The following is a 22,184-nucleotide window of genomic DNA, read 5'->3' on the forward strand; positions in this document are numbered from 1 at the left end:
ATAAATTTATTGATCACTTGACTGATGCTTGTTCCTGTGAATGTGGTGCACCATTAGAAAATGTTGAACATTTTTTTCTAGAATGTCCTTTATATAATGAATTTAGGTTACATATATACACAGTATTTAATATTATTGGTTTGGTAAATGTGAATATTTTATTAAGTGGCTCTCTTGAGAAGTCAAATGAAATTAATGAAATTATTTTATTCCATACAAGTTCATATTTAAAAAAAAACAAAAAGATTTACAACTTATAAGTAATTTATAGTATATAAACACACCGTGTTATATAACACAATATAATTATATGTGGCAGTATGTATGTGAATGTATAAATATATGTATAAATTTAAATGTATGTGTGTGTGAACGAGTATAGGGATATCGATGACATTGGTATGCATGCATGCATGCATGTATGTATGTATGTAAGTATGTAAGTATGAATCTATGTATGTATGTATGTATGTATGTATGTATGTATGTAAAGTAAGTATGTATGTATGTATGTATGAAGATAGGTGATGGTTTTCTCTTCTTTTTTCTTTTTGTTTACTCATCATCTCCATTAACTACTGTTATATCTATTTTTCATTTTTCTACTTATTTATATATTTTATTTTATTTTTTTTTATTTGTTGATAATCATTTCTCTTCTCTGTTAGACATTCTCTTCAATAACTTATTATCTATTATAAAGCAAAATTCTCCTCTCAGTTATGATCTTTCCTTTCCATAAATTGATAATAAGCATTCCATTTTACTTTTTCTCAACATAATTATATTTACAACTATACCATTAAAATTATTAATAATATTTATGTTAACGGAAGTATGGAAAGTACCTGTATAGGCTAAGCCTGTTGTCCAATCCAATTTGTATATTTATCTCTATTATGTAATATTGTATTTAAATTAATTCAAATGATTTATTGAATAAAATATTTTGAAATAAAAAAAATACTTGTGCTGCTATACATATATCGTGAGTAGTTGTTCACTAGCTATTCGCATGTACCTATCGGCATTTTGGCCGACAATTGCCAGGCAACATCCAACGTTACTACCAGTCGTTACTCTCTTGAGTTATCAAAGGTAAATGGCGGCCGGAACGGAAACTATTGGGTACATTGAAATTCTCGCGTCTTTTTATTTGGCGGTGTTAAAATTTGACGGGTTAAATTTTGGCTATCTTTATACGGACCCGCCAAATCGCCAAATTAAAGCCCCGCTAAAATTTCCCGCTATACGGTATAAGGAATTGTACCCTATATTAATTAAACAAAAGCCTTGCAGCAAATTATCAAACATAGGGTCGTTTTTGAATGCTTTTGCGGAGATAAGTTTCTTGGGGATATTTTTTTCTGCTATTGACGATATTTATCATTGATCCAAAGCTTATTTTTGATATATTGTAAAGCTAGCAAATTTCAACACATAAGCAATGCAACAAATTTCATACAACTGACGACACATTTGTATGGATGAACAAACTCTTGCCTACGCAATCGATAAGTGGCCTCTGCGACTTAATTCAATAAATACAGACCATTTATTATAGATATTATTTTAAAAATAAATTTAATACTACATTTCAATTTTCTTTGAAAAAAACCCCCCAAAAAACAACAACAACAACTGCAATACAAGACGAAGTCAAGGATGAACAATGATGATAATTCACAATTGCTTCGAATGACGTCTAAATATTAAAGTTCAATTTGACATAAAATATTAAGGAAAAAAATCGCAAAACATTGATTTCAGTTTCTATATTACAAATACCAGTATATCATTTATGAGAAATGACTTTTGTAGTGCTGAACGGCCAGTCGATAATTGTAGTTATTCAGGACGAAGAGTATTGACATATACACTAACATAAGCATGAATACAAGTACTGTACATGAATTATTCCATGTCCAAGTTCAATACTTAAAGGCACATTGTGCTAGGCCAGAACATAGACATACAGTGTATATCGAAAAAGATTAGTGAGAAAATAGAAAAATCTATGCAGGAAATTCCTATCCCGCATAAATACGACGTCTGAATACTTACAGGTTTTTCAAACTTTCCATCATCGCTCGCCATAACCTCAATGATCCAGGTGATAATTTGTCTCGGGGTTCCTTGCGCCTCTTCTCTGTCATAGTTCTGTACAAGAAAATTACACATACATCCTGTTCTTCTCAACACAGAAGTACAATGTAAGTGCTGTATATATTCATCCAGAAATAGCAAAGGAATTATAAATATATATATATATATATTATCAGATCTATTAAGTAATAACGACGGTAGGTCCAATATTGGTATTGTATCCTAACAAACAGAAATTTCTGGATGCGTTTTCAAGAAATAGGATATAGGCCGTATAGTAATAACGACAGTACAGACAAGTAAATTGTCGAGTTTTCGAGGCAATCCGTCCCTTTATTATAACCAAATCGAGACAATCCGTCCCTTTATCGAGACCAATTCGGGGCAATTCGTCAATGTGCATAATGTCTTGATAAAGGGGCAGATTGTCTCGAACATTCGACATTTTACTTGTTTGTACTATCGTTATTACTACAAGATCAATTATATAAAAATCTCATATGTGTATATAATATATATTACCATATCATTCCAAATCATAGAAATCAATAGATGCTCATCTGATCCTTGATTCAATTGTACCGTCGTTCTATAATTAATACCCACCGGTCTATATTATATGACATTCTTGTATTTAATTGTGTATTCAAAAACAAATGATGATGAATGGTGATTTTTTCTTCACGTACTTGTACAAACCATAATGATCACAAAAATCCAATAAAATGTTTCGCATTTGTAAAATAAAGTAAATTGGTATAATTACACATTCAGGACATACGATTTAGTATGAAAGCCTGTTGGGCTCATTTTCGTAAGATATTTGTTTGTAAGAGAATACCGCACCGACGCGAAATTGTATGTACATTAACTGATGTTTTTTGCGCTAGTTGTTTAGTTTTAAAACGCGGTTGATTATCGTTATTTCAAAAAAAAAAAAAAAAAAAATGAATAGATAAAATAAATATTTTTTTCTTCTGCTAGGAAAATGAACCCAATAGACTATTAAGTACAACATATGAATGCCTTGCATTGAATATTACAACAATTCTAATAATTCTACTTTAATAGTACCTTAATATGTATGAAATGATAAAAATCAAAACGATGAATGATGCATATATAACATATACAACATACATAACATTTATATCATATAATGTATATAACATTTATAATATATAGTATTCATAATTCACTAGGTAATGAAAGTCATAAAAACATGAAGATGTAAAAAATGATATTATAATGAAATCTTGATATGAACTTAATTATGTTACACTACAAATCAAGTTGAAACTCACATTTAGAATTCTAGTTAGAGAGTTATGATATAAATGAAAATAATCCAAACCATGTTTACATAGTCAAACATTACAGCAATCTGAACACGAATAGTAAAACTAACTTGGGTATTTTTATATCAAAATCACTAACTGCAAATAATTATTTTCTCATCATGTAAACACTTTGAAAATCATACAAAGTAATGGCTCATTGAAATGACATTATATATAACGATGATATCCTATCAGATGTTCATTTCAAGTTAAGTTTCACTTCAATTGGCAGAATTCTATTGGCTTCGTTATATATCTATCAGAAAGTGATTTTAAACATGTCTGAAAATAAATTATTTGCAGTGTACTAAATACCCCGATTATACCAAACTATGATATATTTTTATGTAAATAAAGGAAAAGTGATATATTAGTAATGCTAGACTGTTATATATGATTACAGGACACACGGGTGATTATGAGGAACTACGTATGGTATACACGACAAGAATATGTCTCTGTTGTCAACTTTCACTGAGGACAGATGTTTTCTTTAACACATGAAGATGTCAAAGGAAAATATATACTGAACTAAATCTCTCTCTCTCTCTCTCTCTCTCTCTCTCTCTCTCTCTCTCTCTCTCTCACCTGTATCAAATTTCAAAACTCAAGCACTTCTTGAAAGACACATTTCACACTTTCATGCAGATGCGCCTCATCATCTGTTTCTACCACAAACATAATCAAGTGGGATAATCTAATACACGTTTATGATTAGTAGTTTTTGAATTGAAGTTTCAATTAACTATGGGAAAATTATATAATCACATCTAATCAAAATTAGTCGAAATTAGTTACTGATGGTTTTAGACAAGTTCGTTGTGATTGGACAATGCAGAGGTGAGTGACGTTGTGATACATGGACAGTGAACAGAGTGGTGCATACGTAGAAGGCGAAAGGTGAAAGGTGAAAGGTGAACGCGCTAGCATGGCTTTTGAAATGCGTCTCATAAAATGCAAGAAAAAGAGCATCTAGAAATGTGTATCATAAATGGCATAGAGGCATATATTTCGAATAGATCATAATAACAACTGAATATTTTTTATCACAATAGATGCTCGCACGCAAAAGGTCATGGTAATATTCGAGGTAAAAGCGATCGCTTTCTGCATGACATCCCGCAGATGCGCATGCAGCATGAACAAGAAAATGGAAAATGATAGGAACAGAAATGGCTGGCAAAAGATGTCTATTGATTTAGTGAATAATACCGGTAGAAAAAATGATCTATATCAAAAAAAAAAAAAAAAAAAAAATTGAGAAAAGAAGAATGCTTACTTTGTGTCATATCAGTTGAAACTACGGTTAAATCAAAGACTACAACAATGATATACAGTTTAGGATAACTAGAATGTTTATATTATAAACGGATCTAATAATAGCGTCTGGTATATTCTACAGTAACAGATACGCCAGAGTGCTGATTCTAGTATCTATCTATCTATCTATCTATCATGCATATCACTCTACTTATTTATTACAACTCTCGTAAGATAAAGTCTTGCGATACCATCTCTTCTTCTACTTATAGTCCGACCTAAACGACCTGTCGTGTCATCCATGCTAGCAACATGGATGACTCAACTCTTTACATATCCGAAAACGTTCACGATGCAAAATACCAAGATACCGAAAAATTCAGCATTTGGCTTTATAAATGTTTTAACCGATATATATATATGTGTATATGTAGATATGATGTTTATTTATCTATTATTTATTGTAGTCACATTGAGCGTATGACACATACTAGATCAAGCTAAGTAAGCTTAATATATATTTTATAAAATAACAAAATTATAACACTACATGGTATCTTATATCGGTCATCTAACACTACATGGTATATAATATCGGCTATATAACCCTATATTACATTTGTATATATAATATCGGTCATATAACACTACATAATTACTTATATCGGCCATATATCACCATATTATATATAATATCGGTCATATAACACTACATGGTATCGGTCATGTAACACTATATTACATTTGTATATATAATATCGGTCATATAACACTACATGATTACTTATATCGGCCATATAACACTATATTATATATAATATCAGTCATATAACACTACATGATTACTTATATCGGCCATATAACACTATATTACATTTGTATATATAATATCGGTCATATAACACTACATGGTATCTAATATCGGTCATATAACACTACATGGTATCGGTCATATAACACTACATGATTACTTATATCGGCCATATAACACTATATTATATTTAATATCGGTCATATAACACTACATGGTATCTTATATCTGGCATATAGCACTACATATAAAATGGTTATATTTTCATGCTAGTCTACTATAATTTACTCTAGTGGTTTTATTTGTTAAATGCATGTCTTAGAAACAACTTCATTGTACTTGTTTTCCTTACAGCCTCCATTTTTCTTTGAACTTCATAACCAAAGCCCGCCTTATTTGATCTTAAAGACATCTTGACGCTGATGACGATGAGTGGAAGATGAAACAGTAGGGGTAGGGTACTGTGAACAAAGACACGTGACACGTTACGCATGAGTGATTAAGGGAGACAAAACACGTGCATCTCTAGAGGGTGGCAGTCATCCGAGATCGAGGTCGAGCAGTCACTACAAAAGAATCGGGTTATACTGATAGTGAACGCTTAGTGATATTGAATATGACGATTTCCCCAAGATAGAAATTTACATTTTTCAAATTCGTGTTACAAAATTGATACCCATTTTAATAAAGAATAAACCTGTCATATACTGCAGCATTATATTACCTCTTTTAACACCATTTTTGACCAGATCCTAGAAAGCCTCCATCAAATATCAAAAAGCATTCATTATGTTATAACCGATGTCGTGACACAGTTTTAGTGTTCTTCTAGAAAAGTAGCGTTTGCTCCACATGATACAAACGATTAAACCAAAGTACTTATTTCATATGATAGAGAATTCTCGTTTTGATCCTTTTACTTTTGAAGAGAAGAACACTAAATTTGTGTTTTCAAGCGCTTCATAAATACAAGTCTTCTCTTACTTCCTCCATCTTCCGTTCGATGTCATACGCTACACCGGATTTTTTGGCTCGTGTGCTCATCTTGACGATTCACTTTGTTCTTATCCTGTGTAAAGAAAATAAAACACCACAATGATAACGATTAAGCTTACTTCCTCCATTTTCTTTTCAATGCCCCAAGCGGCTCCAGACTTTGACGCTCTTGTACTCATGTTGAAGGATTGAAGTAATCAGTTGCTGATGCAGAAAACCGAAAATTTGACAGAACGTCCAAGGCCTGTAAATATGTTGGTTGTATGTAAAAGATAATATATGTTTAAGTAATGCGTCGTATTGACTACTACATGGACCAACCAACCAATTGTTTTCCCATAGACTTTAGTGTTAACGTTTTAGAGTATTTCATTCAAATTCTTAAATTCAATATGACAATTATGGTTTATAACAAAAGTTTAGGTTCTGATATAACACATAATCAAAAAAAAAAGTTGGGTCCTTCAGCTCAAATTTTCCCCAGGGTAGCCATTTTGAAAATAGGTGAATTTCGCAGTAAAAATTCTCAAAAATCTTAAATGTTTAGCTGTTTATTATTATTACCTGAACTTTTGGAGAAAAAATCAATCGGACTTACGAAATTTATATCAACATTTCTTATTGATAGTTACCTATCAGGCTACATATCTATTTTCTCCCTTCATAACATACTGGCCAATCAGTGCCTGCCAGACATTTTATCCTTGGCTCAACTTTCTATACACAGGGGTTGTTTCAAAAATATATTTTTTCAATTGGTTGGTTGTTCCCTACAGTACAAACTATATTGTTACAATAGATCATACTTGTGTTTAATTGTCATTATCGTCTAGACCCTACATTCTACTATATATTTAAATGAATTTCCATGTAAGAAATGCATATTTTAATTTTTATTTCATGAGATATATTGTCATTTCTACATTTCACCGATCTTAAAATGTTCTTTATAAATTTATTACAACACATGCTTTGTTCATGCAGCTATGTTTTCGTATAGAACAGTTACTGACTTTAAAAGCCAATAGTTAGAAAATACTGAAGGTTTAAACTAATTAATTACAGAAAGAAATAATTGATAATTCGAGGATAAAAATAAGTCAGACGCATTACAAATAGTATCTTCATAAATAACATGAATATATAATACTAAGGTTTAAGGATAAGTAATAACAAAATCGTATTAGTACTTGAAGTACTGTAGTGTATTGCAATCATACATTTATGGCAGCCAGGTAAGATGTTCAGAGTCTGAAGCCTGTTTTGTCGTGCAGCATTGGAAAACAATAAGGGATTGTTAACGGATTTATGGCAAATGCATTTACAATCCTACATGTTATATCTGAATCGGTTGTGATTTGTTTGGTCTTAATCATGCAGCATCTATCTAAATAAATACGATGGGGATATCAACTCCAGTTTGCACCCTATATAAATAAGACTGCATTATATTAAACATTTATCAAGGTGAATTCCTCAAGGGTTATGGTTTAGAAATGATGAAACATTTAACCAGATATAGTCAGAAACTAATGTTCTAGAAACATACATTGTGCATATGTTTCATCTGAAGTGTACTCTAACATATATTTACGTGACTCAACGAGAAAATAAAAACAGTAAAAGCATGTACGTGCATATCTAAAAATAGATCAGACATGTTAACATGTTTACAAAACAGAGCTGAATTGTCCACGACCCTGTTTCTTAGTGTTATAGCCTCGAGTGTGAGTCATCATGTAGGTATACAGATTCTGCTGACGGGATCGACATAGAGAGTTCTAAAATAGATACATACTTACACAGAAACGTCTGTTCCCCATCTGAATCATATGATAGATGGTTGTGATGGAAGGTGTTAGAGGAAGGAAGTTGTCCGATAAACACAACAATATTTTGTGAGTTTGTTCGTGATGGACGTGTTTATAGTTTTGTTTTTAAGGTTTAATCTAAGATTATATTTTTATGTCTTGTTTAAAAAGATTTGTGAGTTGGAACATCAGCCATAACAACATTAACCTAGTCAAGCCACCACCAGCCCTTAAGTTGTTTTTTTTGGTAAGAATTTCTCAGCTAGATTCTAATACTAGGTTATCTCCCCGTAGTTTGAAACTTAGGATCAGACATATCCTAGAGATATAAATCATAAAGCTCAATTTTATTTATAATCTTAACATTCTTGAGACAGGGAGTCTGTCTAGCTGAAATCATTACCAGCGTTATAACCCAAGCATTGGTGAATACTTAATGAAATACTTATAATACACTTTTGTAGGTTAAGACCTACCTTATGAAAGCTTAAGAGAAACGTACTTATCATGTATCTATCAGTTTCAAATAATGCAATCGTCTAGTTTTGTGTAGTTGTGTGCTTTTATCTGTAGGCTGTGCCACTTAGTTGGCGAAAATACATCGATTTTGGTCGGAAGTTTAATTTTTATACTACCGAGATGTGAACAAAGAAAGTAAATTCCTGTTCAGCATAACTGGCATGTATTTTTTGTTTTACGTATATTTTAGATGTTGTCACTCACATCAGATGTGATCCTTTTTTATTTATTTGATATGATGATATTGCATTAATTACCGTCATAAAATTCAAAGATTATATTATATTTTTTGTTTTTGTTGTTGTTGTTGTTGTTGTTGTTGTTGTCGTTGTTGTTGTAGTGTTTTTAAACTGCTAATAAAGACCAGCACAATAAGTCTTTCATGGAAGGCGATTTTGACATCCAAAACGAGAAGTTAACACAATGTAAATCCCTCATTAGATTTGAGCTTTGCAGTAATTTCAATAGAGATATGACAGATGCCAGTTTAATTTGGTCTATTGCACAATAGGAAATTCAACGAGTTGTAATTGTACATTCCTCATTTCGAGGAAGTACTTTAAAGTATTCTCATATCGCAGGAAATATAGAAATAGCTGAAACAAGACTTTATCAAAATTAACATTGCCATATCAGAAAATACAGTTGCCAACGTTCAAGGTCGAGTAAGTAAAAGCCTCTGATCGCAATTAGCTCCTTGAGAAACTATCCCGACGGTCTTTCGCAAATTTGCTTCTGAGCATGACGTGCTCAGCAGTGAAGCTGTATAAGTATATATGTATTCATTTTGGCACAAAGGTAGTATGTAAAATATGTTAACAAGCACGAGAGCCTCCACATGACTAATAAATATACATAGTAGATATAGTGTGGTCGTGTGCTGTGAAGCTCCACAGGAAAATAGAATGTTTGATAAAACATGGTAGTGTATTTCTTATAAAATGAGAGCCTTCGCATCATTGCTATTATCAGTCATCGTATGCGAGAAGGATGAAACCGACTGCATAGAATAGCGATACTCGTCCTGGTGGTAAAGCTGCCAACAAGAAACACAAGCAGCTCAAAGAAATTATCTCTCAGTTTATGCACGCGTAAATGATACGTCCACGATAAGGAGCGTGTACGTGCAGATAAGGATATAAACTGTATCGTTTGTTGTGGATAAAGTGCGCACGGTTTTATTCGCGCGGATGAATGTCATACTATCTGTATACGCGTGCCATGCTTTTGAGTCACTTTCTTTTCTTCAATGCTCACAGAAATTCAGTAAATATAAATTGCTTTCAACTTTTGTTTCAAATGAAATGATTATTTAACACTATCCATATGTTTACACTACCCCGCTTACTTTGTATCAATGAGTTGAGCACGTGCGCCTCTAATCAAACAGGCCCCTGTCTTACTAAACAGTACGTACAGACATGAAAGTCTTAACTCAGTTGTGTTATGGCCTTCCTATATACAGTCAAACGCACGTCACTTCTAGAAGAGGTTATAGGACCTATCTACGCAGCAAACACATACGTCATAACTAGAACAGGTTTCGACCAATCTACAGAGTGAACACATACGTCATAACTAGAACAGGTTTCGACCAATCTACAGAGTGAACACATACGTCATAACTAGAACAGGTTTCGACCAATCTACAGAGTGAACACATACGTCATAACTAGAACAGGTTTCGACCAATCTACAGAGTGAACACATACGTCATAACTAGAACAGGTTTCGACCAATCTACAGAGTGAACACATACGTCATAACTAGAACAGGTTTCGACCAATCTACAGAGTGAACACATACGTCATTACTAGAACAGGTTTCGACCAATCTACAGAGTGAACACATACGTCATAACTAGAACAGGTTACGACCTATCTTCACAGTAAAGATAAACGTCTTGACTAGAACAGGTTTCGACACGCCTACACAGTAAACACACACGTCATTACTAGAGCAAGTTTCGACCTATCTACACATTAAACGCATACGTCATTACTAGAACAGGTTTCGGCACGCCTACACAATAAACACACACGTCATTACTAGAGCAAGTTTTGGCCTATATACACTGCAAAAATGAGTCATTACCAGAACAGATTTCGACCTCTTTACACATGAAAAACAAACGTCATTACCAGAACAGGTTTCGACCTATCTACACACCAAACATGTACGTCATTGCTAGAACTAGTTAAAAAAAAGTTTTTAAAAAATCCTTATGTATCGACCAGGTTGAATCCTACCTCCTTAAAACTTCGCTATGGATGAGTATTCCATTTGATAACATGTCAGGTGGGTTATAGAAACTCTCATGTTTAAATATTTATGCAAGACGTTTCCTCTGGTAGTTTGTCGTTTCGTGTTGAATGTGAAGAATTTACTGTTTCTCCATAATATCGTTTTGAAGTTTCCAGGGTAGGAGTGTCTGTTTCAGGACATCTTAAATATTAATCAATTAGTATTTCAATTTGAAAGAACGCAATACCCTGTTTCAACGAATTACTTCCAATTTAAAGCGATACAATCTTTGGGATTAATTTTTGTTATCCGTCTAGAAATTTCATCAGATCACAGACTGTGTTTTATAGTTCCCCACGAGAGCTTGAAGTAAAAACCTATTTGACGTTATTCTTATTTCGATGAGTTTAATTGACGTTCATAATGGGACATGGAGATGCATGGTTTTAAGGCAAAAGGGTTAATAAGTCAAGAATGAAAAAACAACATAAGATCTTGATTTTGATATACAATATTAATTCTCGATTTAAAACAACATTAAAACAAAATGATAAAAGGCTGCTTTTTAAGTTTTATCGTGGATTCTAAATTTAACGTAATAATAGTAAGTCGACGATTAAGGAATTATGATAAAAAAGTGATAAAACGATTTCCCCCTAAATGATGACGTCATACTTCTAATTACTTTTAAGCAAAGACATACTTCAGCAAATTAACCTAGTACCGTTCGTAAGAAGAACGAGGGACGGACTCGCACCCAGGTGACCATATTCGGCTTTTTCCGTGTATCATCAACCGAAGTAAACAATGTTTTAAAACCCGTTAGCATATATTTATAGAACAGTATTTTACGGTATAGGTACAAAATAATGTACGAGTATCGCTATATCTTGAATTTTTTCGACTATTTATAAGAAGAAATCACCGTTAGATGATAATGAAATAAACATTTTGAGTTAATATTTTCTTTGAGATATCAACCGAATCTTAATGAAAATGGCAACACTGTATCAGTCAAAATTTGAGAATGAAACTTTTATGACTTTAAAATTGTTTTCCCGAAATAAGTATCTTTTTCTTTCTTTTTTATTCAACTATGTACTTTTTGAATTTTTTGTTGTGTTGAAATTTTAACTTTGTGATATCTCAAGCTATGGTTTCGGTGGTACATTTTATAGAAAATCAAATATTCAGTGATATGTTACATATCTGAGGATAATAGTACATGCGGCCTTGGCGTAATGAACATGAAATTGATATTCCAAAGCGGTAACCCTTACAAACTTCCTAAAATACATTTTCTTCATGCAGTATTTATAAATATTCGTTTGTTTCCGATATTTTTTTTTTACATAAAATGTCAGTAATAGACAAAATGTCAAGATAGATAAAATTTAATTTACTATAAAAATGTCTAAGCATTACACTTTCGAATGTGATAATGTAACATGTGTTTTCTGATAACGGGAAGATAAAATGAATCCTACAGCGCCAGAGGAAACTCATATCTCTCTCCCACAAAGGCGCCTAATATTTCAGACTGAAGAACTTGTTGATTTAAGACATATTTCCTGGATGAATTCCAAAAGTTAGACTAGGGACAGTTATTTCTGTATCCGTCAATTACTGACCATAAAATGATGCTGGCATTGCCAAACACCACTCGCAACTTCTCATCAAGGTTCTTCCCTTTGAAGCTTGTTTTGTCCATATGAAAAAGTTACGTATACTTAATTATACTTATTTCAGATCAAATTCGCACGGACAAGAAACTAAATGAAAGATAAGTATTGAACATATGACCTATCTTAAAACATTTGCTGGAAGCTGAAAATCGGACCCCAACAGAAGAAGACATCATCGTGTACCAAAGACGTACACATACAATTGAAATGATTCCATATGAAATTAACGAAGAAAAACCAGTAATCCAGTAATTAATCAAAATCCATCCATATTCATTTCTAGCCAACTAATATCAGGTAGATAATGAATAAGATATAGCTCTGTAGATATGGGGAGAGTGTCATCTTTATTCTAGAAATATTTTGCTAGTCTTTCTCCGATCATTTATTTTCAGGGTTAAAAAGGGCAATAACTCTGTATATGTTACATTTTACATTTTATTATTCATCATGTACCTTATTTTGACCGGAAATTCGCCACAGTTGATTTTAATTCATCAGTTGGTTGATTAAATAGGGAAAGCGAATTTCTTACTGGATTACCTGTGGTTTTTTATCTTTTTTTTTATTCAGTGATATTGATTCTCAATTGATATAGTATCATTATGCATTCAAAATCAATATAACGACTTTATTGACAACTGCATATAAATGAACAAGTATTTACACTTATGAAAAATAGAGGTTTTCGTAAACATCGTTGAATATTCATAATTAGAGTTTGATTACTAGTCCGTCCTTGGGTAATCACTGATTGATCAGGTAAATACTACAGCTAACATTATCGACTAACGAATACTATCAACAGCCCGTTGATTTTGGTATTTTATCGGTATAATGCTGTATGTTTATCGCTCCATGCTGTTTATTATCCCCTTTAATATGTAAACCAAGGAACCAACATACATTCTACCGTATGTTGTTTTGTGTGAATCTTGTAAAAATGTTTTTACCCTAATTATTGACAACAGCTAATTTAGTTAATGGATTCCAAGATACCAACAGACAAACATTTCTTTGATTTCTTTCTTATCTGTAGGAATGTTCGCCCAGTGTTCCGTTGCATATTGCTGTTAGATCTCTTGCCAGATTTTACTATTGTTGGTAAAATAAGCATGCTAGTTATCTCAAGGCTTTATGCTTCATAGTAAGATACCAATCTCCATTCCAAAAGAATTCCAAACTAAAGTGCTGCGTTGTATATTAGTGTTATTTCGGACTTCGCTATTAAAATACAGATCATCACTAAAAACTTTGTATAATGGTGATCTCTTTTTTGACAAGATCGCCATTTATCTAACGTATTTGAAAGAAATGGATAAGTTTTATAGCATTTATAACCTATACTCATGTTATTATTGTCTGAACAGAGACAATAATCAATACAAAGTATTCGTACCATTTGTAAGGTGGAATAAAACCTTAATTAATGATTACATCATTCACATCAATATTTTATTATTTAAAAAAAAAAAGGAATTATTATTTAAACTCATGACTAGTCTCTTTATAATCAATTGGAAATTTTAACTTGTGCGTTTCAGTTAAAAAATAAAGTGAATGAGAGGTTGGCGACTATGTTTGCAAGGATGCAAGTATATCTTCTGTTGCTATCCTGGTGTCACGTGATATAGCTGGCAAGCAGACACCTACTTTACCATAACACCTAATGTATATTCTGTTTCATTGAGTTACGGTTTGAATGGTGGTTATGTTGCCCTCTCCCCCATCACCTTTGTTAAATGTTTGCATTGGTTATGTACTTTTGTTTGAAAATTTAATGCAAGTATGTACACCTCATGCAAATAAATTATTTACAATTCTGTATCCATGTGTTTCATCCTGCATTCTAATACAGGAAGGAGTGAGATTTTTTCTATAGAGTGATATTGGGAAGCGTGCATCCTGTCGATATTCCTCCCTAACATGTGTTTCCTATCGGTAAACATTACTGTTACCACTGCGCTTTATCACTCATTCTATACACTAAGGATGTGGCATCACCAACTCATCTACGATTTTAATGATTCAGCTGTGCAAATCATATCGAACGTGTGTGGTAACATGGAGAGAGAGAAACCGAATGGAGAATCTAATTTCAAATTTACAAAGTAATGTTAAGCTTCATAAAGTAAACACGGAATTTTAATGTTTTCGTTTTGTGTTTTGTTTTCTTGATCTACTCAATTATAAGTATCAAGTGAGAAAAATACATTAAACATGAACATGAAAACAACAACACGAATATAAAAAATATCGATAAATCAACAATAGTTTTAGATTAATCAAATTTATATTGAATTTTATTTTCTCTTATTTTCTGATCAAACCAATAACAGCTATAGCTAAAATACCCGTTATTTGTTGTTTTGAAGCAAAGTGTTATCTAAACAGGATGTAAGAATACTCTGCAAAATTCATAACACTTTCTTCTTGATCTAGATCAAGGATCCGACAAAATTGATTCGTAGCAAATATAAATGGTTTTGCCATTCACATTAATGCTCCTGAGCTAATTCGGAGTACAAAACATTCCGAACTACCTCAAGGTTCCTTTAATTAAGAACCAGACATAATTACAGCCCTAGTCTTAGTTTGGTCGTATGCCATTTTCTATCCAGCGAGTACCGAATAGCGAAACGAAAATATGCCTGGTATGTAGGTAAGCAACTGCAAGGATATTTCAAATTAGTTTTTTATAGTCTTAACATAGCAGCTTATCATTGGAAAAGAAATTGGCTACCGCTAAAACAATGAATGCTAAACGGGGAATGGATTAAGAGTTACAATTTATTGTTTAAAACAATCTAGTTATTTTAATGAGAACAAAACACAATTTCATAATCATGATAATGAAGGGAGAGGTGTCTGACTTGTATAGAAATACTTTTTTTTCAATGGAATGTGTGAAACACCATGAATGGAATCTTATTATGGAATCTTAGGTTGCTTCTTCTTATGCTAAAAATAAATGATATGTCTGAAAAAATTAATGAACCCAGGAATGAACATAAATATATAATATAAATTTATACCATACGTGTATAACTAAAAAAATAGTGAAAGCCAAATTCATAGTTAGAAATGATAAAAACGAAAATGATATCATCAACGTCCTAAAGACTGTTCTACTGATTTTTTTTCATCAAGGTCTTCAGATCGTTGTATATGTTATGTCTCAGATTTATTTTGTGCTAAGACAAGCTAAGTATGAGGGTTTCGGCCCAATGGAAAATATTAACCACACTTGTTAGTTTTGTAACCGTAGACGATTGGCCCACAGTTGTTTGTATTGACAGAAGGTATGTATAATTTCAAGCTCTCGAAGACGTTTTGCTCGCAGATATTTATGCTACCAGAAGTTCCATGGATGTTTCATGTCCTTTAGGATTTCGCTACCAGTTTATTCTGTGTGGGGTATTTGTTAGATCTACGTAGGTGCCTACTCAGCAGATATGAACACATAGCAGGTACAAAGTAAGGTAAAGTGATTACATAAAGATACTGACATCTGATCTGTGGTAGCAAGGGAGAAATTATCTGATATAAGATTAAAGAGATAGAGATCTGAAAATGACCAGTTGCATTAGGCGTACCAAGACTGATACAGCAAACCGTCCACATAAATCTCCTCAATCTTCCGGATCCTACCGCGCTAACTTGTTCTCACATAGGTAATGGACTCTCAGAAGCAATTACCTTCTCGAGCCAAACAGCAGTACCATCTTCGATATGCTAATAATAGATAGCGCGGAACATGACAGAACGGGGAAGGGAAGAGAGTGGAAGAGGCAATACATATACTCATTCTCTTCAGCACTTCTGCTTTGCCATATTTACATACGAACTTGGCATACATACGTGTTTTCGCTTGCATTGCGCGAGGTATGAGTCATACATACACCATACATCATAAAATGAAAAGATATACATGTATTCATGCTGGTAATTCGAATTCCAATCTTTAAAATTTTAAAGGTTTGCCAAAACTGAAAATTTAACACAACCTTATGATTCAATTCACTGTTTTTAAAATGTGCCATAGATTGTTTTCCTTTAAAATTTTAAAATGCATTTTGACATTCTTTACAATTCATATCATGTTACTGAACCACTTAAATTACCCTGTAGACTGTTATTAAATATCTTAATTACCCATCGTGTTGTTACTAAACTTTCTCAATTACTCGGTACACTGTTACATAACTATCTTACCGTTATCGAACTAGCACCCTATCATTGAACTATCTTAATCACTTAGTATACAGTTACCGAACTATCCTTATTACCTAGCACCCTATCATTGCACTATCTTAATCACTTAATATACCTGTAACCCTGGTAAATACTAACCGCAATATACCGCTCGGCTAGAGAGATCTACTCTTTAGCTCGATCGGTTGAGCGTAAGACTAGTAAGCCAGGTCCCGGGTTCGATCCCTAGCGGAGGCAGTGATTTAATTTACATTAATCATGCGCTCTGTTACATACCGTTACCGAACTATCTTAATGACCTAGTATATCGTTACCGACCTATCTTAATGACCTAGTATACCGTTACCGAACTATCTTAATTACCTAGTATACCGTTACCGAACTATCTTAATTACCTATCAACCTATTACTGAACTATCTGAATTACCTAGTATACCGTAACCGAACTATCTTAATGACCTAGTATACCGTAACCGACATATCTTAATGACCTAGTATACCGTTACCGACCTATCTTAATGACCTAGTATACCGTTACCGACCTATCTTAATGACCTAGTATACCGTAACCGACCTATCTTAATGACCTAGTATACCGTTACCGACCTATCTTAATGACATGGTATACCGTTATCGACCTATCTTAATGACCTAGTATACCGATCTATCTTAACATGACCTAGAATACCGACCTATCTTAATTACCTAGTATACCGTTACCGACCTATCTTAATGACCTAGTATACCGTAACCGAACTATCTTAATTATCTAGTATACCGTAACCGAACTATCTTAATTACCTAGTATACTGTTACCGAACTATCTTAATTACCTAGTATACCGTTACCGAACTATCTTAATTATCTAGTATACCGTAACCGAACTATCTTAATTACCTAGTATACCGTTACCGAACTATCTTAATTATCTAGTATACCGTAACCGAAATATCTTAATGACCTAGTATACCGTTACCGAACTATCTTAATGACCTAGTATACCGTAACCGACCTATCTTAATGACCTAGTATACCGTTACCGAACTATCTTAATTACCTAGTATACCGTTACCGAACTATCTTAATTACCTAGTATACCGTAACCGAACTATCTTAATGACCTAGTATACCGTTACCGAACTATCTTAATCACCTAGTATACCGTTACCGTACTATCTTAATGACCTATTATACCGTTACCGACCTATCTTAATGACCTAGTATACCGATCTATCTTAACATGACCTAGAATACCGACCTATCTTAATTACCCAGTATACCGTTACCGACCTATCTTAATGACATGGTATACCGTTATCGACCTATCTTAATGACATAGTATACCGTTACCGAACTATCTTAATTACCTAGTATACCGTTACCGAACTATCTTAATTACCTATCACCCTATTACTGAGCTATCTTAATGACCCGGAACACTATGACTGTATTATATCAATTATCTAAATTATCTTGTATTCTGTCATTTAGTTATCTTAACTTTACAATATAAATATATCTTATAATTGTCCTTCTTATTTCGTATTCATCTTAACTATCCAGTATACTGCTTCTGCCACGATTTTATTATCCAATGTATCAACCATCACGTCTTTATTACAAAATGTGTCTTTAACCTCTTAATCACCCATTTTGTTATATTTAACTTCTTAATTACACAGTGTATTATCTATAGCCTCTTAATTACCCAATGTGTTATCTCTAACCTCTTAAGTACCCTGTGTGTTATCTATAATCTCTTAATTACCGAAAGTGTTATCTATAACCTCTTAATTACCCAGTGTGTTATATATAACATATTAATTACCCAGTGTGTTATATATAACATATTAATTACCTAGTGTGTTATATATAACCTATTAATTACTCAGTGTGTTATCTATTACCTCATAATTACCCAGTGTGTTATCATATACAACCTATTAACTACCTATTATGTAATCTATAACGTCTTAATCGTCTAATGTGTTATCTATAACCTCTTAACTACCCAGTATATTATCTATAACCTCTTAACTACCCAGTATATTATCTATAGCCTCTTAACTACCCAGTATATTATCTATAACCTCTTAACTACCCAGTATATTATCTATAACATTTTAATTACCCATTATATTATATATAGTATCTATAGCCTCTTAATTATCCAGTGTGTTATATATAACGTATTAATTACCCATTGTTTTCCTGTCGAAACATTGTTATTTGTTTTAAATGTCTTCCATTGGTACATACACTAATTGACAAGGCATATCATATCATGCAATACTCCGTCATATGAAACGAGACATCGATGTTCGTCCGGAAACTTGTTTCGAAAAACACATCCTTGAACACTGCATAATAAGTTTTAGGTCTGCTTAATTAAATTTGCTGTTGTATAACACACTAAAGAGGTGTAGTCAATGAGTCATGCTTTATTTTTGAAATTATCCGTAATGTCAATTTTGCATTCCTATCTTCAAAGAATCAGGTCATTGGGTTCTTACATTAGACAACAGGTTTTCAATACAAACAATATATATTTGTGTATCATCTTGATATTGCTATCAGGTATGTGTGTAATATAACTTTATCATCACTTCATTATTTGAGGGGGTGTCTAAAACCAGATTTACTTTATCGTCAATGCTTGATTATGTTTAAGTAATAACATAAGTCGGGGATTTTTGTCCGCTGTATCTTCTTTACATCAAACAATTCCACAGACATGACATTCAGGGAGCTAGGCGTGTGATATCATTAGATACATATGCCAGAAACCCGAGATGATTTAAAATCGTTTGAAAAATCTACGAACAGATACTTTGGGTGCAAATGTTATGTTGTTGCGTAACATCATGAAAACACACTTAAAAATCTATTTTAAACGTATGAGTCATTAAAAAGGTTCGGGCACTAAGTATCGTTGTACCATAGGTATCGTCGTGTTTCGTGAGGTTTGGTTAATAATTCGGAAATTGAATGTATATTTGATATGTTAAATATTAAAATAGTGATGTATCAATGTATTACTATTAAAAAATACTTATATTAAAAATAAAATGCACAATATTAAAACAACAGTGAAGAATACCGAAATGATAATTAAACCATAATGCATCCCAAAGCGTTACAACAAGGGCAAAATTGAGACTTCTGAAAACAGCACAAGGAAATAATTTTGACCAAGTTCCTATGATTAAACGTTTTTGATGATAATGCTATAATGGTTTTGAAGAATATTATAGATCTTAAAACGATTGTCTAATGGTATTAATTAGCCAATAAAGTATCTCTAAAACACTTGTTTATGTAGACGTATGTAATACATATATATATATGAACCACCAAGATTTAGCTGGTGAAAACACTTCATACGTTTTATCTCGAAATAAAGGCTATCTTCACAAGGCATCTGCCGTATTGGATGAAGATGACTGTATGGTATGTGTTTTATGTTTATAGGGTTGGAAAGGTTAACATTACAATACCTTTATAGACTATTTATAGACTATAGTCAGCTCAATGTATCGCATGTTTATAAATGATATTTAGGAAATGTTCCACTTTAACTATAATGGTATTGATTTGTAATCAAGTTTACGAGATGTTCATATTAGTATTTTTTTAATCTTTTATTTATTCATTTATATTTTTTTTTTTTTTTTTTTTGAGAATCAGTGTAAAGAATGTTCAGTGTTGAGATTTGAGAGCTGGTAAATGAGTGCAATTTACAGAAGCGTTTCTATGGATTTTTTGTGTCATTTGGTAATTTTTAACTTAATTAACATATAATTCCAAAAAACTATACTTCAGATGTTCTCTTGTGCAACTCTTTTGTAATTGAAGTGCATGTAACTGCAAAACAATTCCTATACATCCTTAAGTTGTACGACACTTAAACATTAGTGTAAAGAAGATGTCAGGGAAAGTTATATCTCCAGAAATAACTTCCTAGTGTTGAAATAAGTGATAAGGAGGCATAATCACGATAAGCTGACAATGCTCGAGTGTGTCAAACCACTAGAACAGCATGTATACATAACGCTATTTGACAGCTATGGGGTACTTAGTAAATAACATGGATTCCGTCTGAACTGGAAGGGATGAACATCGCCAAGTGCACACTGCAGCATCAGCAGGTAGGTAAGCACACACACATCACCATACGTGGAACAGGTATATGTGTATACATTTATGACAGTATAACCTCGAAATACTGCCAACTAGTATAAGTAACCTCCTTATTCATCGTCAGCAATTTTTCTCATTTCATTCAATTGTTTTCTTAGGAACATTTCTAATTTCATTAATCTATTTTCGTCAGATTTTTTTCCCCATTTAATTGTAACAATAAAACCAAATTTTATATCTCGATATATCATTTAACTCTTTATAGTGACAAAATAAAGCTAGATATTGGCAATATATCGAAGTTTTACTGGTTTAGTTACATGTAGCTCATGGTCAAGCTAAAGCTCAGTAGATAGAAAGCTGAAATGACTTGTAATCTTTCACTGGGGAACCTGTCTATTACGGAAACAATCTTAGTGATATTTTTGTTTTTTAGAAAATACTCCAAAAAAAATCTGTTTAAGCTCTAGATTCACGTCTTGTGACTTCAACAGTTAAGTAAAACAGACAATCTAGATTATATCTCATTCTTGTGAAATATATGCGCTCTCATTACAAGATATATCATATTATCTTATTATATGCTTCCGTCGTAAACAGGTTCAATTCTAGGAAAGAATAGACTTTATGGAATTATTATACCTGAAATCAGATACCGAAAATGCCTTATGATAAGACCGATTGACTTAATCTTCACGATAGCTCCTTTCAAACAGAATTCAAGATTACTAAATTGATAATGTTAATTATCAAATAATTTCAAAACCATAACAGGCGTCATAAATTAACCCAACGATGTCTCGTTCGCTATTATGAAGATAGGTTCACCTTCTCACATAAGGTATTAACGGTATAAAAATGTTTGCTTTATATATGACAATTCTTATTTATGATGTTAGAATTATATAACACAAAATTTTAGCTGAAATTACAAAATTAATTCACATATTTACGACATGCAGTAAGCAGCTTGGCATGGCACAAACAGGATTGGTCAAATGGCGCTGCTTCACCAGCATTCCACAGTAATTCCACATTGTAACAATAGTTCTGTGTT

At 32.5% G+C, this 22,184-nt stretch overlaps 1 protein-coding gene across 3 annotated transcripts in view; it reads right to left on the reverse strand.

Annotated features, from left to right (window-relative positions):
* LOC117335410 (transgelin-2-like) overlaps nucleotides 1-22,184 on the reverse strand; it is a 35,290-nt gene that overhangs the window by 11,644 nt on the left and 1,462 nt on the right. The window contains exons 2-3 of one of the 3 annotated variants that reach the window (XM_033895380.1): nucleotides 5,870-5,978; nucleotides 2,065-2,160 (exon numbers count right to left, since the gene is read on the reverse strand). In XM_033895380.1, the coding sequence (XP_033751271.1) occupies nucleotides 2,065-2,160; nucleotides 5,870-5,929 (156 nt within the window). In that variant the 5' untranslated portion in view covers nucleotides 5,930-5,978. Of the gene's footprint in view, nucleotides 1-2,064; nucleotides 2,161-5,869; nucleotides 5,979-6,501; nucleotides 6,587-6,632; nucleotides 6,758-22,184 lie in introns of all 3 variants that reach the window. The other 2 variants (XM_033895379.1, XM_033895378.1) reach the window with 2 other exon arrangements.

This window comes from Pecten maximus, chromosome 10, assembly GCF_902652985.1.
Source record: "Pecten maximus chromosome 10, xPecMax1.1, whole genome shotgun sequence".
NCBI classification, from domain to species: Eukaryota; Metazoa; Mollusca; class Bivalvia; order Pectinida; family Pectinidae; genus Pecten; species Pecten maximus.